The 21,743-nt window shown below is 35.8% G+C and overlaps 1 protein-coding gene across 4 annotated transcripts in view; it reads left to right on the top strand.

Annotated features, from left to right (window-relative positions):
* Positions 1-21,743, top strand: part of LOC105329347 (polycystin-1-like protein 1) — a 105,550-nt gene that overhangs the window by 39,698 nt on the left and 44,109 nt on the right. For all 4 annotated transcript variants that reach the window (XM_066073920.1, XM_066073919.1, XM_066073921.1 and 1 more), the window contains 19 exons: positions 605-797; positions 916-1,499; positions 1,869-2,108; positions 4,414-4,538; positions 5,094-5,324; positions 7,872-7,991; positions 8,413-8,593; positions 10,023-10,277; positions 11,705-11,864; positions 11,991-12,215; positions 12,536-12,714; positions 13,084-13,302; positions 13,581-13,834; positions 14,045-14,266; positions 14,584-14,715; positions 14,845-14,904; positions 15,491-15,679; positions 19,249-19,388; positions 19,778-19,907. In XM_066073920.1, the coding sequence (XP_065929992.1) occupies positions 605-797; positions 916-1,499; positions 1,869-2,108; positions 4,414-4,538; positions 5,094-5,324; positions 7,872-7,991; positions 8,413-8,593; positions 10,023-10,277; positions 11,705-11,864; positions 11,991-12,215; positions 12,536-12,714; positions 13,084-13,302; positions 13,581-13,834; positions 14,045-14,266; positions 14,584-14,715; positions 14,845-14,904; positions 15,491-15,679; positions 19,249-19,388; positions 19,778-19,907 (3,839 nt within the window). The remainder of the gene's footprint in view (positions 1-604; positions 798-915; positions 1,500-1,868; positions 2,109-4,413; positions 4,539-5,093; positions 5,325-7,871; positions 7,992-8,412; positions 8,594-10,022; positions 10,278-11,704; positions 11,865-11,990; positions 12,216-12,535; positions 12,715-13,083; positions 13,303-13,580; positions 13,835-14,044; positions 14,267-14,583; positions 14,716-14,844; positions 14,905-15,490; positions 15,680-19,248; positions 19,389-19,777; positions 19,908-21,743) is intronic.

The raw sequence follows: 21,743 nt of genomic DNA, 5'->3' as shown, positions 1-21,743 counted from the left end.
GTCTTTATCATATGATTTTTTTTTGTCAATTCCAATATTCCATCATCAACTCTAGTGATTCCCTTATGATTTCCCATATTTCTCTTGTGATTTCCCATGATTCCCTTCTGATTGCTATGATTTCCTTGTGATTTCCCATGATTCACTTGTGGTTTCCCATGACTCCCTTGTGATTCCCCATAGTTCCCTTCTGATTTTCCTTTGATTGACATTTCCTTGTGATTTCCCATGTAAATTATGACATTAAATTGACATATGAACCATTTACATATATTGAGACAATTGTACTTGACAATAAAGATGCTTGCAAGTACCGGTACTCTTTATAACACAAATATATTTGGAATATTTTTCCATTTAAAGATAAAAACTTGTGCCCTTAGTTGTTAAGATAGTGGCTTATAACTATCTTTTACATACTTTCTCTTATCTTGTGGGATAAAAGGTCCTAACTTGTTATTTATTCAATTTGTTGAACTGCATCAACCAATTATAGTTAGAGTTAGATAAATGTCACATATTTGATTTTTATTGTTACAATAGATTCACTGGTGTTTCTATTCTATTCTAGAGAGGATGCATTAGTACATCTATTTATTTTCAGGATTACTAGAGAGCACCGCTTTGAAGCAATGATTACAGACAGTGGAACTAGGTTAACGGAAGGTGGATCTAAGATTATGGGTGATGGTTACAAGGGCATTAACAGTAAATCCCGGAGTACAAATGGTGGATCCCAGATTTTGTATACTTGGTCATTGAATGGACGACAGTCGGAAATCCGCACTGTTAACTGGGTACATATTTAAAGATAACTTTCTCTCAATATTGTGAAATAATTCTTGAACATACGAACTTTTTTATTTGAAGATATCATAAAAAACTTGAATATTCTTATTCAATGTCTTATTTTAGATTATTGAAGAATTTGATCAGCCTGGTAAAAGCGTATTGGTTGTTGAAGCAAGCAATGACCTTGGAGATAAATTGTTTGCTCTCCAAGAGGTCAGAGTTCAGTACCCTGTTATGAAGGTGACCTTGTCACCCTTCCCGACCATTGAGACAGAGCTGTGCGACATCTTGGTCAGCGTGACAGGAAGTCGGGAAGTTTCCGTTGATGTGGATTTTGGTGATGGTGTGACAGAGACTTTTTCTTCTAGCAGTCTACAAAGAAATATGAAGGCATCCTCTAGCCTTTATTTACCTAAATATAGCTTAATAGTCCAACACAGGTATGACCTTAAAGGTCACTATGAGGTCAAGGTCAATGTTTCTAACCACATTTCCTGGGCAGCTGACAGTGTCGTGGTTGAGGTTGGGGAGGGAATAGGGAACGTAACCCTGGAGGTTCTGTCTCGTTTCTCGGAGCAGAACTCGACCTATGTTGTGTCCATCAGTGACCCCTTGGTCGTCAGGGCAACTGTAACCAAGGGAGACAACCTAACCTTCACCTGGGATTTTTCTGAGTATCCAGCCGGAGGACTGAGAGATCAATATGGGTAACAGAAAAATTTCAGCTTTAAGTCAAAGAATTAATTAATTCTGGGTGAAAATACTTCATAGAATATTGCAGTTTTTGATTTAGAGTGTATTATATTTGTTGAGAACAATCCAATCCATTTCTAAAATGAGTATTATTTGACAGAACACTCATAAATAGGGTAGTAAAATTTTCACTCTATTGTATACTAGCTGATTCAGTGATGTAATCATGGCCAAATATTAGCATATTTTCTCCATTATTCAATCTTTTTTGTTTCTTTTTATGAAGCAGATAAGAGTTGCATCCAATCATTTTAATGTTTCTTTAATGAGAGTTGCCTCCATTCATTCAATTGTTCTGTAATGGATTTTGATTGTTTTTGAAGGAATGAGAGTTCCAGTACAGCAACTTATGCCTTCAGCATGATAGGTCTTTTCCGTGTATCCGTGAGGATTAGCAGCCCTTTCTATCGAGAACCACAGGAATTTCCGTTTAGATACAAATTCAAAATCGTCGAGGAAATTCAAGGATTCTACGTAGAGGTGATTGGGTCTGAGAAAACAGGAGCTGCCTTGAAGAGAATTAATGGTGTTCTACAGACAGGGGAGGTCACCCTGAAAGCCACGTAAGAGAGAGAGAGAGAGAGAGAGAGAGAGAGAGAGAGAGAGAGAGAGAGAGAGAGAGAGAGATGGAAACAAAATGTACTAATGAGGAGAGAGAGAGAGAGAGAGAGAGAGAGAGAGAGAGAGAGATGGAAACAAAATGTACTAATGAGGTCTCTAAATGATCCAGGAAAAGCTAACACAGCTAACACCCAGTCTTAACGAGTAAACTTTCCATCTCTACTCTGATGTAAATATGTCTTGTCCATTTATTTTTGACATATTGGTTTTCAGTCAGATGTTTAGAAACATACTCTTTACTACTACAAAAAAGAAGACCTCTTTTATATGCGCTGATGCAGTTTATTTTAGAATTATTACACATGCTACATGACACTACATTTTCATTGCTCCTAGCTTTGTTGCACGGGGAAAAGATGAAAGATGTGACAGAGCATTTTAATTTTCTCATTAATTAAGAAGGAAAGATGAAACAAGGTAGATTAAAAGAGAGTTAACTTCTAAAGGAGAGCTGTAAACCAAAAAAAAAAGTAATTAAAAGTAAGGACAAACAGCCTGTCGTGGGACATATTTACTGGGGGGAGGGAGTTTTTTTTGTGGCACAGATAATTAATTTGACTGCAGGGATCAAGTCATGGTAAACAAGCCAGCAGTGCAAGGACAGTGGATATATGTGAATAAAAACTATAAAACTCAGTGGCCATAAATAATTCTACATCTGTGTTTACCTAGAGGTGGTGGTTTAATAATATATTACCACCCCTCGCAGCCAATTTTTTTTTTTTTTCGTATTTTCTCTCTCTGTTTTTCCCTCGTGAGAAGCCATGAGCGTTGGATTCTGGGATATTTATGTGTGCGGGGTTTGACTTAAAAACAGAAAAATATATATATTCTGTAAAAAAGCTCTCAGTTTGTTGTTCTCTCTGTGTGAAGGAAGGTTGCGTATTCGGTAGATCTGTTTTTGTTGTCCTTATTCAAGTTGTTTTCACAAAAAATACATTGCCTATCTGGGTCCTCTCTGTGTTTATATCAAATTTGTGTTTTCCACTTGCAACTTGGAAAATGAACGAGACAATAACGCATTGCATTTCACGGAATCTCCGGGAATTTATTTTAAGAAAGGGATTGATCCATTGGTTAGATAATTAGAACAGTCGGGAGATAATGAAAAGGACAGCCATTATTGAATTTGTATTAGGTAGTGAAAGAGACACAGCAATGATGAATTCATGCTCTGATCACAGTAAGTTGTAATTAGGAATTTTAAAAAAAAACTATTGTAACTGAATTAGTGTCAAACAAGTTATGATATGACTGTAGTATTTACTTTAAAAACTGTATGATGGAGAACATTTGTAAAATTCCTTGATTTTTTTTTTTGTGTGTGTTGTTGATAAGTATATAAAACTGAATAAAAAAACTAGCTTTGTGATTATATATACTAGGTTTAAACAACACCTGTTAAATTATGCAAAAGTTTGGGGTACATTGTTTATTTTAGGGGAGAATTTAACATAGTCAGTAAGAGTTTTTCCCCTTTGAATGCATTACTGATAAACACTTTTTACATAATTTACACAGATTGTTTTAACACATTTTTTTTTAATGATTTTACTCGTAAATAGATAAGCTGTATTAACACTTATTATTGGAAACAATTACTGTTTGTCCATATGATACAATTAATTGGTAAACAGGAAATTGGGGAACAAAGGCAGTTGCATGAATATGCATACAATTTATATCATATATATACATATATATATGTATGATAAGAATTGAAGTGACGTGCAATTCCAAACCATAAACAGCTCCTAAAATAAGTGAATGAGAGAAGTTATTTTATAATGATGCACTCACATTTTAAGTGCATTGAGATTTGTCACAAGAATGTCGAGATAAGTATCTTATTCCTATATATTTGAATGGCCAATGGGGTTTTGATGAGAAATTTTAAAAATATTAAAAGCTCACATTTTCGTTTTGTTTGCACTGAGAAGGTGTTTTTTTAAATGATTCCCAGGAATTGTTTCATCAGATGAAATGATTGATATTATCCTGTGGGAAAAATCTACTCATTTTCCGAGTATTACCATAACTACGTGATATTCCAGAGGCAGTTGTATCTGTATAATTGTATTAAAAAAAAAAAAAAAAAAAGGGAGGAAGCCATGCAGTTTTAATACTGCGAATCGGTAATGCAGGCAATGATGAGAATTGCCATTTCCTGGTTCACAAGTAGTGCTTGTTAACTGGTACACTCTTTGTTGTAAACGTTTGTCGACATCTTCCTCTTCTCTTTTACAGCTGTGAGAAGGGCTCTCACATCACGTTCCAGTTTGATTTTGGGGATGGAACCACCATGATGGTGCCTGGGGTGGAACATTTTCTACAGTACATAGAGGGGACTGCTTCTCACCGTTACACACAAGGTATGACATGGGCTTACTCTTAAGATACAGGAGAAGAAAAGTGGATTTTTAGCAATGGGGAGGGGTTATATAAGACAGAATAAATGGGTGGAGGCCATTATTCTCCAATACATCAAGGGGACCGCCTCACACAGCTTCACGCAAGATATGATGGCAGAAGAAAGGAGTCGAGGCCATGATTCTATAGTACATCAAGGGGACTGCCTCATACAAGATATGATGGGCTTAAAGTTAGGGGACGAATAGGGTTGGCATGTGGACAGTGTAGAGGGTAGAGGGAAGAATAGAAGTTTGACAGCAAAGAGTAGGGGGAGGTAGGTTAGGTCTGTTAGAGTCCATGGAATTAATCAATGGTTTTAGAGGAAGGGGGAAGCTAGGTTAGATAAGAATTCTGGTTTTCATCATTCTGAAACAGTTTCAATCCATAGACATAGGATATCTATCTGAAAAGAGGGGGAGAGTTATAAGATAGGGGCTTGGATTGCATGATCAGAATATATGCAGCCGATTTATCTTTTTAAGGAATTTTCATTCAAGTAACTTTTTATACTTCAGAGGGAGCATACAACATAACCGCAACAGCCATCAATCCTCTTGGCAACAAGACAACAGCTCTGGACAGGCTGTTCTATGTACAGACTGCCTCCCTTGGATTGAAGCTAGACAGAGACGTCTACAACACAAAACTGGGCGACGAGACGGTGATCAGGGTTAACCACACCGAGGGCTCGAACGTGACCTTTGACTGGAAACTCGGGGACCAGTTTGATGTCATCAGCGATGCAGGTAGTTATCATGCTGCTTTTAATATATTCACAAAGTTGCGACTGCTACTCTAGCATAATTCTTCCAGAAGGAGGTCTAAAATAGCCTTGGGCATTTCTGCACCATACATGGATTCACCTTTGTATAGATATGAAAATTGTAAATTATTTGTACAAGAGTGAACTCCTTGTAAATTGGTAAAACTTCTATTCAAACCCCCTGTATATTAATAAATCATTTATAGCTAGACACATGTTAATTCGCTCTCTTTGTTTCTTCCCCAGTTATAGAATTTATTATTTGAAAAAGTGGTCAAATTGCTTTGTACAATTCTTTTCCATGTCGTGTTCACCATCATTAGCATGTATTAGTCTACATTAATTGTCTTGAAAACTTTGTCAGGTTGAAATTTAATTCCGAGTTAAATTGGTATAGGTCTTTATCTTAGAATGTTTCAGTAATGGATTTTTCCAGATCTTGTGCAATTAGAAGTAAGATGAGCAGCATCAGTCTATGCATTCAGTTTACATGAGTCTCTCTTTTTTTTTTTTTTTTTACCTTTTTACCTGTTCTCATCACCTGGAAAGTCAAGAAACGAGGAACAGGTATTAATGTGTGCTGACTCAGAGGATGTTGTATAATGATGAGAACATTAATCTGTGTGCGTACAGATATCACATGTAATGCTTTTCATCTTCTGTTGATGTGTTCTCTTGGTGACATATTTACTGTCGCCAGGGTTACGAAGGAGACCCCTCATGTCATCTAGGTCATAATACTAGGGGGTGGGGATGTTGCTGTCTTAGCTCAGGTGTGAGAACTACCGTAACCATTATCTGGTAAATTATATATCTAGGGTTAGTGTATATACCAGTAATTATAGGTGAGATATATTGTATTTCCTGAGGGTGTTTTAGGAAGAAACAAAATAAAGTTACAGGTCAAAGGTCACTGGTGAATCACACTGCAAATTGAGGATAATTAAAAGTTGTGTTGTGAATCAGTTGACTCATGAAAATAAGTAAATGTGAGGATTTATAGAGTGAACCAGGATCAGGGTTATTCTAAATAATCATAATATTATTATTGTTCTTTTAGCATTTATAGAAGTGGTTAGTCATATTTTGGGTGAATCATTCTTAAAAAATTGCTGAAGCTTTTAAAAAAGAAGTTTTTATACAAAAAAACTGCTTTTATTATAAGGAAAAATCTTTACTGCACATCTACATAACTGTTTAGAAATAGATGAGATCTTTATGACCTCATTAATATTCCTCTGGCCATATTTTTCTCTAATAGACATGCTTGTATTTTTCATTTGATACTCTCTAGAGTGGTTTTACTCATGTCTTTGTCAAGTGTGTAATTTCTCATACCGTATTATTCAGTTTGTGTGGAAGAAAGGGGGTGGATAAATTCCCCTTTCAGTTTCAAGCCAGTGAAACCAACTCAAATATTGTCTTTTTTGCAGTTGACTTAATTGTGTGACAAATCTTGTGGGACTTTACATTTAGTAATAGTTTGTATAAAAGATGGGGGTGAGGTAATCCCTAATTCATCTTCAAAGCCATTTAAGCCAACTCAAATACTGTTTTTGAATGAGGAAGATGTCAAAACTTTGTGACAAATCTTGCTGGGTAATCCAGCAATTTCTTCATTTGTTGGATGTTTTAAAGCAACCTTGATTAATGCTGGGATGCCCGAAATGATATCGGTGATGAGGAACCAGAAACCATTATCTCATTGTTCTGTTAACATACAAAACTTTGAGTTATGGTTTATTGCCTTGCTGAAGCAGGGCCTGGACTTGGGCAATATGATATGTTTTGTCCAGATGTTTGAAGGCAGGGAGAAAGATTTGCCCCTGCTGTTGGTGAAGATTGGGCCTAATATTATGAACAAAGATTTTATCATTTATTTTGCTCTGTTGATTCAAGGTTTTGACTTTGACAATTTGATTTATCTTGTCCTGTTGGTTCAGGGCTTTTACTAAGACATTTTGAATTTATTATGAATTTTGTTGATAAAGTCTTAAACTGATGCATTTTTATTTGTTTCACACAAAGTGGATATGTATGAAAGATGAAATCTGTTTTGGGTTAGTTTTGAATTCTCTGTACTCTAATGTTCATTTTGCTGTGTGGATGTTTCAGTGTACCATTTATATTACCCTATTAACAGTTTTATTGCCCTGTTGATATTACAGTGTATTATTTAAATTGTCCTGTGGATGATTGAGTGTAACATTATTATTGCCCTATTGATGCTTGATTTTAACATTTAAATTTCAATGTGGATGTTTCAGTGATTTATTTATTAATAAATGCCCTATGGATGTTTGAGTGCGGCGGTATTATTGCCCATGGATGTTTGAGTATTATATTTAAATTGCCCTGTGGACGTTCGAGTGTAACATTATTGCCCTATGAATGTTTGGGTGCAACTTTTAAATTGCCCTTTGGACTTATTAAGTGAAAGATTTGCATTGCCCTGTGGCTGTTTTATTGGAACATTTTTATGGCCCTGTAGGTGTTTCAGAGTACTTATATTGCCCTGGGGCTGTTTCAGGGCCAGTAATGAGACACACCTACCAGAACCGAGGGACCTACACGGTGACTGTCATTGCCAGGAACAAGGTCTCCTCCCAGACAGACCAGGCCAAGGTGGTTGTTCAGAGTCTTATTCAGGGTAAGTCACATTATATCATGGAAGGAGGGCATTATCTGGTTGGGAGGGGAAGATGCATTGCAGATAAAGCCATGAAAGGAGAGGCTGTGAAATCATTGAAATTTGTTATTTTTGTTGATTGTCTTTTTTTAAGGGTTTTTTAAGATGCAAGTTAATGGATTTAAATCTATGTATAATGATCAAGAACTGTGTTTCATAATTCTTTGGGGCAGTCAAATTATGAATGAGGGGTATCCACAAAATCCATGAAAATTTAATTCCCGATTTTAGAAAAGAAATAATATAGATCATTATAGTTGCTATCATCAAAATGTCGCAATTACAAAAAAATTAATTCATATCAGATTTGACAGGGTTTTCTGGGGGTCAGGGGTTAAGTAGAAATAACCATGCAGGAATTGATGTGATCTTTTTTTGACAGGGGTGAAGTTGACAGCCAGCGCGAATGTCATTGAGGTCAAACAGGTTCTAACCTTCATGGCAGAGACTGTCCCAGAGCCAGAACTAGCCTCATTCTACATCTGGAATCTGGGGGACAGCCCCGGGGGTCCACGCCAGTCTCTAGGGCCAGTGCTGGAGTATAGTTACAGGATGACCGGCCGGTAAGGTTCTGACCCTTGGACTAAAAGGGCCATAAAACTTAAACCAGGCCCAGGGGCCATAAAACTTAAACCAAGCCAAGAGGACGTAAAACTTGGACCACGCCAAGGGGCCATAAAAATTAAAAAGGCCCAGGGGCCATAAAACTCAAACCAAGCCCAGGGGACATTAAACTTAAACCAAGCCCAAGTCCATAAAACTTGGACCAAGCCCAGGGGCCATATTACTTGGACCATGCCCAGGAGGCATAAAACTTAAACTAAGCTCAGGTCCATAAAACTTTGACCAGGCCCAGGGGCCATAAAACTTGGACATAAAACTTGGATCAAGCCCAGGGGACATAAAACTTGGACCAGACCCTTATGTTTTAGAAAATAACCAGCCCTGGAGCCATAAAACTTGTATGAGATCAATTTTGATCTCAGTCACCCTTAACTGTTTTTTTCTGTGTTCCCTTCATGTGTTGGTATAAAGAGTGAATTCAGTGAAATTTTGAGAATTCATCGGGGTCCAGATAGTAATGGATTGTCAAGTATTTACTGGTATCTTAGGATTTACTTTTGTGGAATCAACTGATGAAAAGTATTAATAGTTTTGTCATAAATCAGGGAAGATGCAATTTTGTGGTTGAGGGTTGATTATGAAATAAATGAAAACTTAGCTATAGGGAATTTTAATGGTTCTGCTGGTATAGTGGCTCAGTCTGGTTCTTTTGGATGTCATTAGGAAATCACTGTTGAAGCTAGTTATATTCCCCTCAAATGATCTTTAATTATCTTCTTGGAGTGAACATTTTGTAACTTGGCTAGACTTAAACAGCCCCAACCTAGGTAATACTATTGGTTTTTGTCTGCTTTAATGATGTTAATGATTGGTCTATATTGATAGGTTTAATAAAAATACTGATTTTTCACAACTTAAACGATGACTGTTAATAACAGCCATATTTTGATAATTATATTTTTGAGGCAGTTCAGTCTTAGTGTACCTATGACGGCTATCCACTCTCTTATTCTAGCTCTATCTTACTTGGTTTAGCATATTTTTCAGTTGTGAACCTTATAAAAGTTTACTGTTTGCGACTTTAGAACCATTGTAACAAGAAGCTTTAATTTACTTTGGGTAGTTGTGTCAAAGAGCATTGTGACGTAGTACTGTCCATTTCATTGCTGGCCACTCAGCCATGGCTCTGTGTTTCTGTCTCTGGAGTTACACAATGGGTGTGTTTTCACTTGAAAACAGCGTCATTTTTAACTTGTTATGACGTAAAAAATAAATAATTACATCTTATGGAAAGTCCAAGGTCTTGTTAAAATGGTTTTATATTCTTGCAATTTGGTATGAATCGGTTGACTCGCAGAATTAAGTACTTGCGTAAAATAAAGAAATTAAAGTAATTAGTGCAATATTTTGGTTTTTTCTCTTTAACAGTTTCATTGTGACGGTGGGAGCTTACAATGACATTAGCCGGGCGGAGTCACCCCCCTTGGAGATCTTTGTTCAGTCCAAGGTGACTAATCTCAAAGCCTTGTTTATGAATGACTACTCACTTGTCAACACCAGCCTGCAGTTCGGGACCTACTCCTACTCCGGCTCAAATCTGACCTACATCTGGGACTTTGGGGACGGGTCTCCATTGCTGACCACTATGGATGGGGGACCAAGAGTTAGACATACCTATACAAAGTAAGTCCATGTGAATAATGACCGATGTTATAATAGGTCAAACTGTTTTGCATAAAATGAAGCAGAATGTCTGTTTGGAGTAGAATGTACGTGGTTTGTGAAAAGTAATCAAAATTTTACAGTGATAAATTTGAAAGGTTTTTTTTGTCATGAAATAAATAAAAATATCGAAGATTATTGTAATTGATATACATAAAGCAGTGTTCTGTTATAATTAGGATCTCTCATAATTTGCCATGGTATATGATTTTTCTACAGCGAGTTGGGTTATAAAATTTAGACTTATTTTGGTAGACATTGACATCATGATTATAAACTTTTCGGCTTTGGAGATAAAGGGACACAACTAATGGTTAAATGATGTTGTGTTCTCTGATATCACATAACATGGATATCATAATGATGTTGTATAACACTGATATCACAGTGATGTCATTGTATAACATTGATATCATAATGATGTTGTTGTATAACACTGATATCACAATGATGTCATTGTATAACATTGATATCATAATGATGTTGTTGTATAACACTGATATCACAATGATGTCATTGTATAACATTGATATCATAATGATGTTGTATAACACTGATATCACAATGATGTCAGATATCATGGATATCATAATGATGTTGTTGTTGTATAACACTGATATCACAATGATGTCATTGTATAACATTGATATCATAATGATGTTGTTGTATAACACTGATATCACAATGATGTCATTGTATAACATTGATATCATAATGATGTTGTATAACACTGATATCACAATGATGTCAGATATCATGGATATCATAATGATGTTGTTGTATAACACTGATATCACAATGATGTCATTGTATAACATTGATATCATAATGATGTTATAGAACATTGATGTTGTATAAAATTGATATCATAATGATGTTGTATAACATGGGATCAAACTAATATTCTTGTACAGCATTGATATCATAATAATGTCATAGTTGTATTACAGTGATATCATAATGATGTTGTTGATTAACTTTGATATTATAATAATGATGAATAACATTAATATCATTATGATGTAGAACATTGATATTATAATGGTGTCATTGTATAACATTGATATCATAATCATTTTGATGTTGTATAACATTGATATCAAACTGTTATTGTTAAATAACATTGATATCATAATGATTTTGTTTTAAGCACAGATATTACAATGATATTGTTTAAAATTGATATCATAATGATGTTCTATAAGATTGATTTTATAATATGTATAAAATATATAGGTAAAAAATATCATTATAGTGCTGTTTTAAATTGACATGATGTTTTTTAATAATGATATCATGATGATGTCATATGATATTGATATTAGAATGATATGATTTACCATTGATATCATAATGATGTCTTGATAATGTCTTTTTGACCCTTGCAGGATGGGGCGGTACATCGTGGCCCTGACCGCCTACAATCAGATCAGCAGTGACACCCACAGGCTGGAACTGTTCGTGGTCGACCGAGTCTGTAAACTGCCCGAGTTTGACATCCACAGTCAAGTGATGGACAAGGATAGCAAGGTCAACAAGGTTAACAAGGTAGGAATTCATTGATTAAGGAGGCTGGATGGTCATGGCCATTTTAAGGATTTATTTACCTCCTTTAAACGAAGAGTTCTATATGAAGATATAGGAGAATGTTCAAATCTACGCCTTTTATTTTAGTTGTTTATGACTGACAAAATCCACTTTGAGGCTGAGGTCACTCATCTACATTGTGAGTACACTAATGTGATTGAGTACCAGTGGAGCTTCCAGAGTGACCAATCTATCAGCCAATCAGTGTCCTCCATTTGGACAGCCAGTCAAGATCCTGCTTTGTTTCAGCGCAGAGTGTTAAAGCTACCCCCAGGATCATTGAAAGCGGGAAATTACACTATTTCACTTACTGTAAGTTTATGCAGGCACTAGATTAATATATTTTTAGTATATTTTGACCTTAAATCATACATATTTGGGGAATAAAACTCACAGAGAAGTCAGTCAAACTGGCTAACTATCAAACAATGACTTTATAAAATATAGATGACTACAATTATGATTTACGTTGCATTTCCTTTATATAACGTGTAAAATTGAGCCTAATGTTGTTATTGAGACTGTATATCAATTAACTCATTCAACATTTTATTACCTAATGATTATAAGGAAGCACAAAGTCTGTAAAATTAAAGAGTCAATTGAGGAAGGATGTACTCTGCATGTTCCAGGTTAAATATGCTGGGACCATAGTGTATGCCACCAAAAAGGAGAGCGTAGAGGTGGTGCAGGCACCACTTGTAGCTCACATTCAGGGTGGTGCCCTGAGACAGGTTGCTTACCATGGAAACGTTACGCTGAATGGAACAAAATCAAGAGACCCAAACTCGGAATTTTCATCACATCTGAGGTAAATTGAATCAAATAATTATATTTCAAAAATGTTTCTATCAATATGTGATAACATGCACATGAGATTTGGTGATATTTTGTTTTGGATCAGCTTTTTCTGTTCCTCCATCTTTCTCTTGTGATATCAACAAGACAAACATCATATTAATGGTCTCTCTTGAGCTCAAGGTCATTGGTATGAGTGGCTCAATGTTAGTTACCAACCAAGACTTCATATTAATCATCGTTTTAAGATTCGTTTTAATTCAGAGGAGAAATATTTGGGGGAAATTGTATTTGACAATCCTCATTCTTTAAAATACCCTTGACTTGTATTGACCAATTTTGCATTTAAACAATCTCTTACTTTTCTTGTTTGTTATAACAGGTATAATTGGACATGCAGCACAAGTTTGTCAAGCATAGAAGCAAATTGTTTCCAGGACAACATCTCTGGGACCTTTGACATGAGTGACCCTGTTCTGACCTTTCCTGTATCCTGGTTACAGAGTGGTAACCAATATCTGTTTGTTTTGGAGGTGTCTGCCAGTGGTCTGGAGTCTGGGAATACCACCCAGGTCATTGACATCCATGGAGATGCCCTTGAGTAAGTCAATGTCTGCTGTCAATAATTATCACATTAGTGATTTAAGTTGATTAAATGAAGGAAGTGAGCATTATTACAAATGAGACATTGCTCATTAAACTGTAGTAGAAGATTTCTTTTGAACATTTGGTATTTTGTTAATCCTATTCTTTCTCTCCTTTAATTTCTCTCTTTCTCTCTCTCTCCATTTGTTCAGATTCTTCGATGCTTACAGATCCATGTAAAAATGACCAGAAACCTTGTCACTAGTTAACATTGCTGTATTTATCAATTTCTAGGGTGAGCATTTCTTGTCCTCTTTGTGAGCTTGGTAACATCAGGGAGGGTAAACCAATCAGAATGGAGGCAGTGTGCCCTGAGTGTGCAGGGAGTCCCACGGTGGTCTATAAATGGACGCTGTCGGTGGTGCTGGGATATCCCAGAGTCAGGGAATGGAATCCGATCCGCTGTATGAACCCTGGGAATTCTCAGTTTGAGCTCTGGCGACAACAAAATACCAGCCGGGCCAGGGATTGGATGAACAGTTTAACAGGTTAGGAAGGGAAACAACTTCTACTCATCAATAAGTTGTTGTAATTGGATAAGCTTTCATGTAAACCATAAAATGCCTTGCTTTGGTGGTTCATGTTGTTATGAAGGTGGTGAGCATTGCTGAAAAATACATGTCAGCTGGTCATGTAAATTTTTGCAATGATGACTATTTTAATTGCCCATATAAACACTTTTATTTGTTAATTTTTAGGCACTCCAACCATTTCAACAACCCCCAGGTCTACGCCCTTGTCAAGCACCGAAAAAATAATCGACATCCTTCAGAAAGAGGACAGGTCATCACCCACAGAAACTGAACAAGTCCTTAACCCAGAGATAAATGAGGACAGGTCAACTAAATCTAGGGTCACCACTGGCAACAGAGCAGAAGATGGGCAGGCAACCAAAATGGAAGACCCTTTTCCATTTGAAAGTGAGTTTATTTATGGAATGTTATCAATAGCTTGAATAGAAGGGTACAAACTTTATATTCTGCATGAGCACTCCGAAACAATCTCCTGTTGGAAGATTATTTTTTTTCAGTACAGGGCAGTCAGCGCAAACAAATGAGAGAGAGAGAGAGAGAGAGAGAGAGAGAGAGAGAGAGAGAGAGAGAGAGAGAGAGAGAGAGAGAGAGAGAGAGAGAGAGAGCATTCAATGCAATACAACTTGAGAGGAGAGAGTAAAATAAGAATAAGTACCAATTATTTTGCAATATGAACAAATAGTGAAGTAGATTTTGATTTTTAGGGGTCCTCGAGAACACAGAAAATATCAATGGGCGCAAACTGGGTCAATCCCAGCAGGGAGGGACGGGGATGATGTTCCCGGTCAACGAGGGCTCCCCGGGCGAGGTGGGCAGTTCAGATGGGAGACTACCAGGTAAGAATTAAGAAAATTCAACCTGTTTATGTATAGCTATCAGATTATAAGGAAGATATAGCTTTTGCCTCGATTTCGATTGTAACTTTTCAATTTGATGGTTATTTTGATTTGATTTGATTTTGACAGGGGATATCTCAGAAGGAACAGGGGATGGTAGACAGAATAACAAAGACAGCAGCGGCAGGGGTATTAAAATTATTGGTCAAATATTTATACAGTTGAACATCAATATATTGAACACTGATATTTCGAATACAATGGATATGTTGAAATGATTTGTAGGTCCCAACTACTTATTTTTTAAGTATTTCTCAAATATTCGGATATCTCAAAGTTTTTTAACACTGCCATCTAGTTATCGAAGTTTTTCTATGGTATTATTAAGTTTTTAGAGTGTTCAGTACTTTGGCCATAAAAAAAGATTAGTTCTTCAGATACTGTAGCCTCTACTGGTGAAAAAGAGGTAGATATTAATCCCAAAGGAGGTATCACCAAGTGTGGCTTTTTTAACAAAGATTTTAAAGTGCATGTACTAGTATGTAGATAGGACCTCTGGTTTGTAATTAAGGATATCAACTAAAATGAAAAGACAAACTGTTTTTATAAACTCAGGTCTAAAGTCCATCAGGCTGAAGCTCCAAAAGAATTTTATAAATAGGTTTCATACTTTACTTTTTGACATCGTGTTAAACAAACATCGTGTTCAACAAACACAGTTTACAATTAACATAAAATGTAAAATGCTCACTTCATTTTGCTCTCTTTGTTTCAGGACCATCTACTCCTGATCCGGTTAACCCTAATTCACGGAATGTCCCTGAGAAACCCCCAATAAGCTTGATGATCAATAGGGAGTCAAACCAGGTCCTGGTGGGGTTCCCCAGGTATTCCCGGGCCCTGCTCCTGGCACCCGGCCAACTGTTACCAGCGAGGGCATACATTGTCACGGTCACTGTAGAAGGTAGGAGTTATAGGGGAGCTCTCAGAATGTGATAATTGATATAAGTTACCATTATTGTTCGTGGGGGACCAATGTTTGTGGCTATCGTGGGGATCTTTGTACACGAATTAACCTTTCCCAGGAACCTATATACAAGCATGTGTTTTATATTTATTAAAATTATTCAGGTAACACTACCAACAAAATTACATCCCCGCAAACCATGAAAATTTTGACCACCCATGAACATTGACCCCCACGAATAAAAATGATTCCACAGTATAGGGAACCTCTCAAAATGTCAAAAGTGATGTAAAATTTATAGGGATACTGGAAAAAATGTCATAAATTATGTAACTTATAGGAATACTTTCAGTATCATTATGATGTGACTAACAAACTATGGATATTGTCAAAAGAGTAATGCAGTACTTTCTAGACTAATGTAGAATTTAACAAACATAACAAATATGTTTGGTTTCCATCACAGATAAAGTATATAAATGAGAGAGCCATATGATATACCTTTCATGGGGAACAGCTAATTCTCTGTGCTGTGTTGATTAGTCATTAAACAGAAATTGGTATTATGAAAGTATCAAAGCAAAGCAAGGTTATTTGTATGGGTGTGCTGTAGACAGCTGTATGTAAAAAAAAATCATGTTCTGAAAAAACAAAGCTTTGTGTGCCTACATTGTAATCTCTAAGGTTGCGAATGTTTGATTACTTACTTGCTTTACAAGAAAAGGTCTTGCATCATTTTACAAAAGATCGAGATCAATAGAACAGGGCTTTATTTATATATCAAAAGTATCGAATAGCCCAGAAATATTTTTTTTTCAACCTTTGAAATAGGAACTGTTTGAAAGCAAGAATGAGCATGCAAATCTAAAAATATCAGTTCCAACATGATAGTGATGTATGTAAAGTTTATTGTGCGGGAGTGATGAATTATTGACAGGAGTTGTCTACCCTTGCAGGCAGTAAATGTCTGTAAATGGCCGCCGTTCCAAACCGATGGGTCTCTCTTATGTCGGCAGGATCGGTCTAAAGAGAAATTGATTTGTAATTAAGAGGTGATTTATCAAATAAATTCAATCTTAGCCAGGGAAAAATAGAAGCCTTATTGATTGGCTTGGGGGCTCTAGTCCATATTAATGTGAAATAAAATGTCTGCAGACTTTAGAATTGTACACACAGAGAAAAAATAAAATATAAAGAAAACCAAAGTAGAGGGACTTGGTAATTTAGGGAGAGGATGCTTGCCAGATTTGCCTGAGTTGATAGAGGCTTAAATCAGTGTTTGTCATTTTTTTTTATATATGAAGATGGATACTTAACATGGGTTTTATACAACCTTTCATGTGAGGAGGGAAAAAAAATCGACTAAGACATATATAACGATTGGAGCTATTTTGGTCCATGTGTAATTGGTAGAATATTCCGGGCTGAAGATCTTCCTGTCTTGGGTATTCTGGGAAATTTTATGTGGCCAAATGGCATTAACGACAGGAGAGGGAAAAAACTTAAATGTGAAAATGAATTGAAGAATCCAAAATTAGATTGGCCAAAATGCTTTTTTGCTGCAGTAGTAATTACACTTATTTGTAGTTTTATGTCTCTTTTTATATCAGGAAAATACTTATTTTCATTAAATAAATACAAAAAGATTTTTATGCAGAATTCACCAGAGCAGGCTATTCTAAGCAGATCAACTAAGATTATGCGTCAGTCTTATTTTTTCCTACAGAATGTACAAAAGAAATGTATTATCTCCATAAAAGTACTTGATAAGCCTCGTGTAAATTTGTCAGGAGTATATATCAAGATGATTTATACAGATTTAACATGGAATAGATCAGCTGAGTTTGATAATGGTATTGGAGTTGGGGTACATGTACAGGTTAATTAAATCGTGTCACCGTCAGCATGAAACGGAAAGAAAGGATTATCAAATTTCTGATAAGTGTTAGGTGATAACCCTTTTCTTCACACCCTCCCACCCTGCAATACCCCCAACCCCACCCCTTTGCAACCCCCCCCCCCCACCCCAAAAAAAAAAGGGATTAAAAAAAGGATGAAATAAATAGACAATCTGAAATACTTTTTGGGGGAAAATGAAATGTTATTTTTTTTAACTCTAAAACCGTTGTAATATTTTTGGAGGTCAAAGGTCATCATTAAGGGTGATAGAGATGGGGTGATATTTGAGAGTGGATAATGAAATATAAAGAACATACTTTATACAAAAAAAAACTAAACATTACACAATCAGGGGAATATGTCACATTGTTAAGTTCACTTAACAATACCAGTCTCCATGGTCCTCGGCAATCACTATGAAGACGGATACAGGTTTTGGGTTACTTTTGTTATTTTGTACCATATAGAGACGGATAGTTATCATTGGTCCGACACCTGATTCAGCAGCATCTCACTATATCTATGGCTGGGATCATGGGAAGGTATAAATTTATCGGTGAATTTGATACTTTGTTGAGGAGGGGAGGCAACAAGGAGTATCGCGTGATGGGGTAATGAAATGATCAGGCTAAAATCTGCTCAACATGGCTTTAATTAATTAATCATCGGAAATTGATTTTTCCATCATCCTACCAGCAACAGCTGTAGAATATTACCAAGAAGACCACACAAAAAAAAATGATCCCAAGGAACCAAGCTCTGTATGAATTACACAATCATTTTCAATGGTTAATACTAGGCCTGGAAATTTTCATTTGTGTTCTACTGTTAAGCTGTGGTCTGTGTATTATAATGGTGGCACATCAAGAGTCTTTGAACTTTGTATTTGATTGAAGTAGCACTATTGCTACCTGTACTAATTAATAAAGGAAGACAGAAATATTAATGTAAAAGCATGAATATTTGTTTGGGATAAATACTTTTTAGATTTTTAAAATTTTATCTTGAACTTAATTTTTTATAAGGTTATAATTACATTTTATAGTATATGCTTATTTTATAAACTTATAGGTAAATCACCATGAATCAACATTTTAGATCACAAATCAATGAAACTTTATTCACTCTAAAAATTTCTGCATGTGGTTTCAACATTAATACATTAAATTGTTGGGAGCAGTTTTTGAACAGCTTCTGAACAAGGCAGAATTTTTTTTTTTACTGTAATATTGAGTTTTGAACCAAACTTGGAACTCATAGTAGTTTGGAGCAAGGTACACACATACTTGTTTATATATTGGCATGGGACAAATACACTCTGTCAAAATTGAAAATTTTATTGCTTTTCATTGAAGCTCTTGCATTGCTGTCAAAAAGTTTGAATATTTATATGCCCAGTATCCCCATAATATATATACATGTATTGATTCTCTGTTTAAAAAAATATTAATATTTCAAGACAATAACTGACGGTTGCTGTTTTAATTATGACCCGACTAGACTGTTTGTTTTGAAGAAAATGAAAAAAAAAAGGGGGGAGGGAGTGATTTTCCTGTGAACATGAAAAGTCAAGGTCCCTGGTGTCAAACAGAAGTTAAGGCTACAAGTGTTACTACATTGCTATGAAAATATCACTGATTAATAATATTTTCTCTCTTGTTTTCTAGATGGACAGCGAAGAGGAGAAGCTAGAGAGACGTTATTCATCAACGAGGGGCCCAGTAAGGGGGCGTGTGAAGTGGGGCCAGACAGGGGAGAAGAGTTCAACACAAAGTTCAAGGTCTTCTGCAAAGAATGGCAGGCCATGGTCAGTTAGTTGTGACTTAGTATTGACTTCAACACCCCCCTCTTACCTCTATGCAACCCTCAACCCCATCCCCTTATTAAAAAAAAATTTGAAAAGCCTATTTCATGCCATATTGTTCTTTTTTCTTTTTAATAAATCCCTTTATGGTAATTGCGGCACAATTGTTTTGCAGGGCAAACTGATCTACATGGATGAAAGATTTGTTTTATTTACTTCATTTAATTATCTTCAAATTTAAACGTTGCAAAACTATTTCAATTTGCCCTGCAAAAGAGTAGATGTACCCTAGTGATCTTGGAAGGGTTAATTACAGAAGTGAAATTTTATAAATGCATGCAGAATTCTTTGATGGTTTGAAAATTGTTGGGTAATGATATTTTTTATTCTAGCATCAACCTATTCGTTATCAAGTAACCTTTGACCTCGGAAACAACCAATCAGAAGTTCTGCTTTACCAAGGACTGAAGAAGAGTCTGGACTTCACCTTGCCTGCTGGTCTACCTCATCATAATTACAAAGGTGAGAGGTCAGATTTTGACCAACCATATTCAGACATTGAGAGAAACATGATTAGAATTTCCTTTTTTAACATCATAGAAATTCAGACTTTTCTAAAATTACCCTTTTTGATCTCTGGAAAAAAAAATTACTTCCTTGAATCAGTATCAGCAATATAAGTATTTACATGTAGTGTTCATCAGAGTTCTTGATATCTTCCCCATTTAACATCAAAGGCATGATAAGGAAATATATATAGATGTAAGGATACCATTACAGAGCTGCCGGAACTTTAAATTAGAATCTATAATTAGTAATTATGAGAACAAAGGGAGCAAGTTTCACATAATCACAGCTTTATATCAGAACAAAAACAATACATAGCCTGAACCTTTGTGAAGTGTTTTGTAGTCTGTATAGATATATATTAGCTTACAAAATGACAGTATTCATAAAAATTGATTAGTTATTATGAAATAAGCAATATTTTATTTTAAAGCAACTACAAATGTATGTTGTAATTTGGTAACTTCAGATAAATATATGAAGCAGAAAGGTGCAAACATTGCAGTTCTTTGTCCCTGTGCATGTAAGGTACACCCAGAGCATTGCGTTTACAGAAGTACATTCGTTTGAACTAGCTGTGTAACAGTTCCTGGTAGTTCAAACAGTGTTGCAGTTTGGTTGTGTTGTGTGTGTACAGAGCAGGCCTTGTTGACGGTGAAGCTGTGTGTCTTGTTAACTGTTTAATCAGGTGTCCTGTACAGTCTGCTATCATTTACCAAGATCAATGCAAAATGTTTCTCCTCTCCCCATAACGTATAGGGTGAGGACAAGTTTAGGTCCAAGAACTTCTGTACTAAACCCCATTGTATCCAAAAAAAATATACTGTAGATTCCTTATTGAATGTGAGGAATAGATATCCGCGTGAAATCGTGAGAAGCAACTCTCGATGATTTTAAAATCTCGCTTTTATTTTTCAGAGTTTTGAACTATATGAAATTATAATAAAAGATTGCTCAGGATTTTATATTCTTGCAATTTGATGCAAAACAGCAGAATTGTTGAATTAAGTACTCGCGTAAAATAAGGAAATTACATGCAGTCATATGTTCAAATCAACATGATTTGTCAGTGTGCATCTAACCTCTCTCTAAGGTGCAGTGTACTATCATTTTATGTAATCAAGCATCCAAAGCAGCTCAAAAATAAAAGTAAAAAAATTGTTCACGTGTCTTTATTAGCATTACCTAATCCTCGAATTGAGTTTAAAAATCAAGACAGAGTAGCATTCAAAAGTAAGCAGATTTTTTTGGGTCAAAAGTCATAATTGATTTCTGGGGATGCCAGTATCTCGGGATCATGAAAGTTCGTCCTGCATGGACTTGAGTCAAAATTTTAGTCCTTTTAATACAAGATGCTTGTTTACCCCAAATTGACACTTGAAATTTGTTGTTAACAACTTGAGGATAGGGAAACTATCTTTGATAACATTTTAAATTGTATGCATTTTCTGTAGTAAAACTCGTGGACAGACATGTGTTCAGAATTCTGCTATTTGAGTCCCAAGACTGCTTTATGATCCTTGATGGGTCTGAACACTAATAAACAAGGGAAGAAATGGCTATCGCTTTAATCAGAGGGAGAGAGAAAGAAAGGGAACAAATGGCTTCCGGGAAGGTCCTGGCTTTCACTAGCAGAGACTCGGTGCTTTATCTCCACCATGTTGACAGGCTCAAATATTTGTTCTCCCCAATAAAGCCTCTACCAAATTGAAATTTATTGAGCTTTTTATATCCCTGATAGGACAGAGATCGGCTATGTTATTGAATGTTTGAGATGACAAGAGTGTAGCA

This window comes from Magallana gigas, chromosome 10 (genome assembly GCF_963853765.1).
Source record: "Magallana gigas chromosome 10, xbMagGiga1.1, whole genome shotgun sequence".
In the NCBI taxonomy this organism is placed as follows: domain Eukaryota; kingdom Metazoa; phylum Mollusca; class Bivalvia; order Ostreida; family Ostreidae; genus Magallana; species Magallana gigas.
This window is presented reverse-complemented; position numbering and strand designations above follow the sequence as displayed.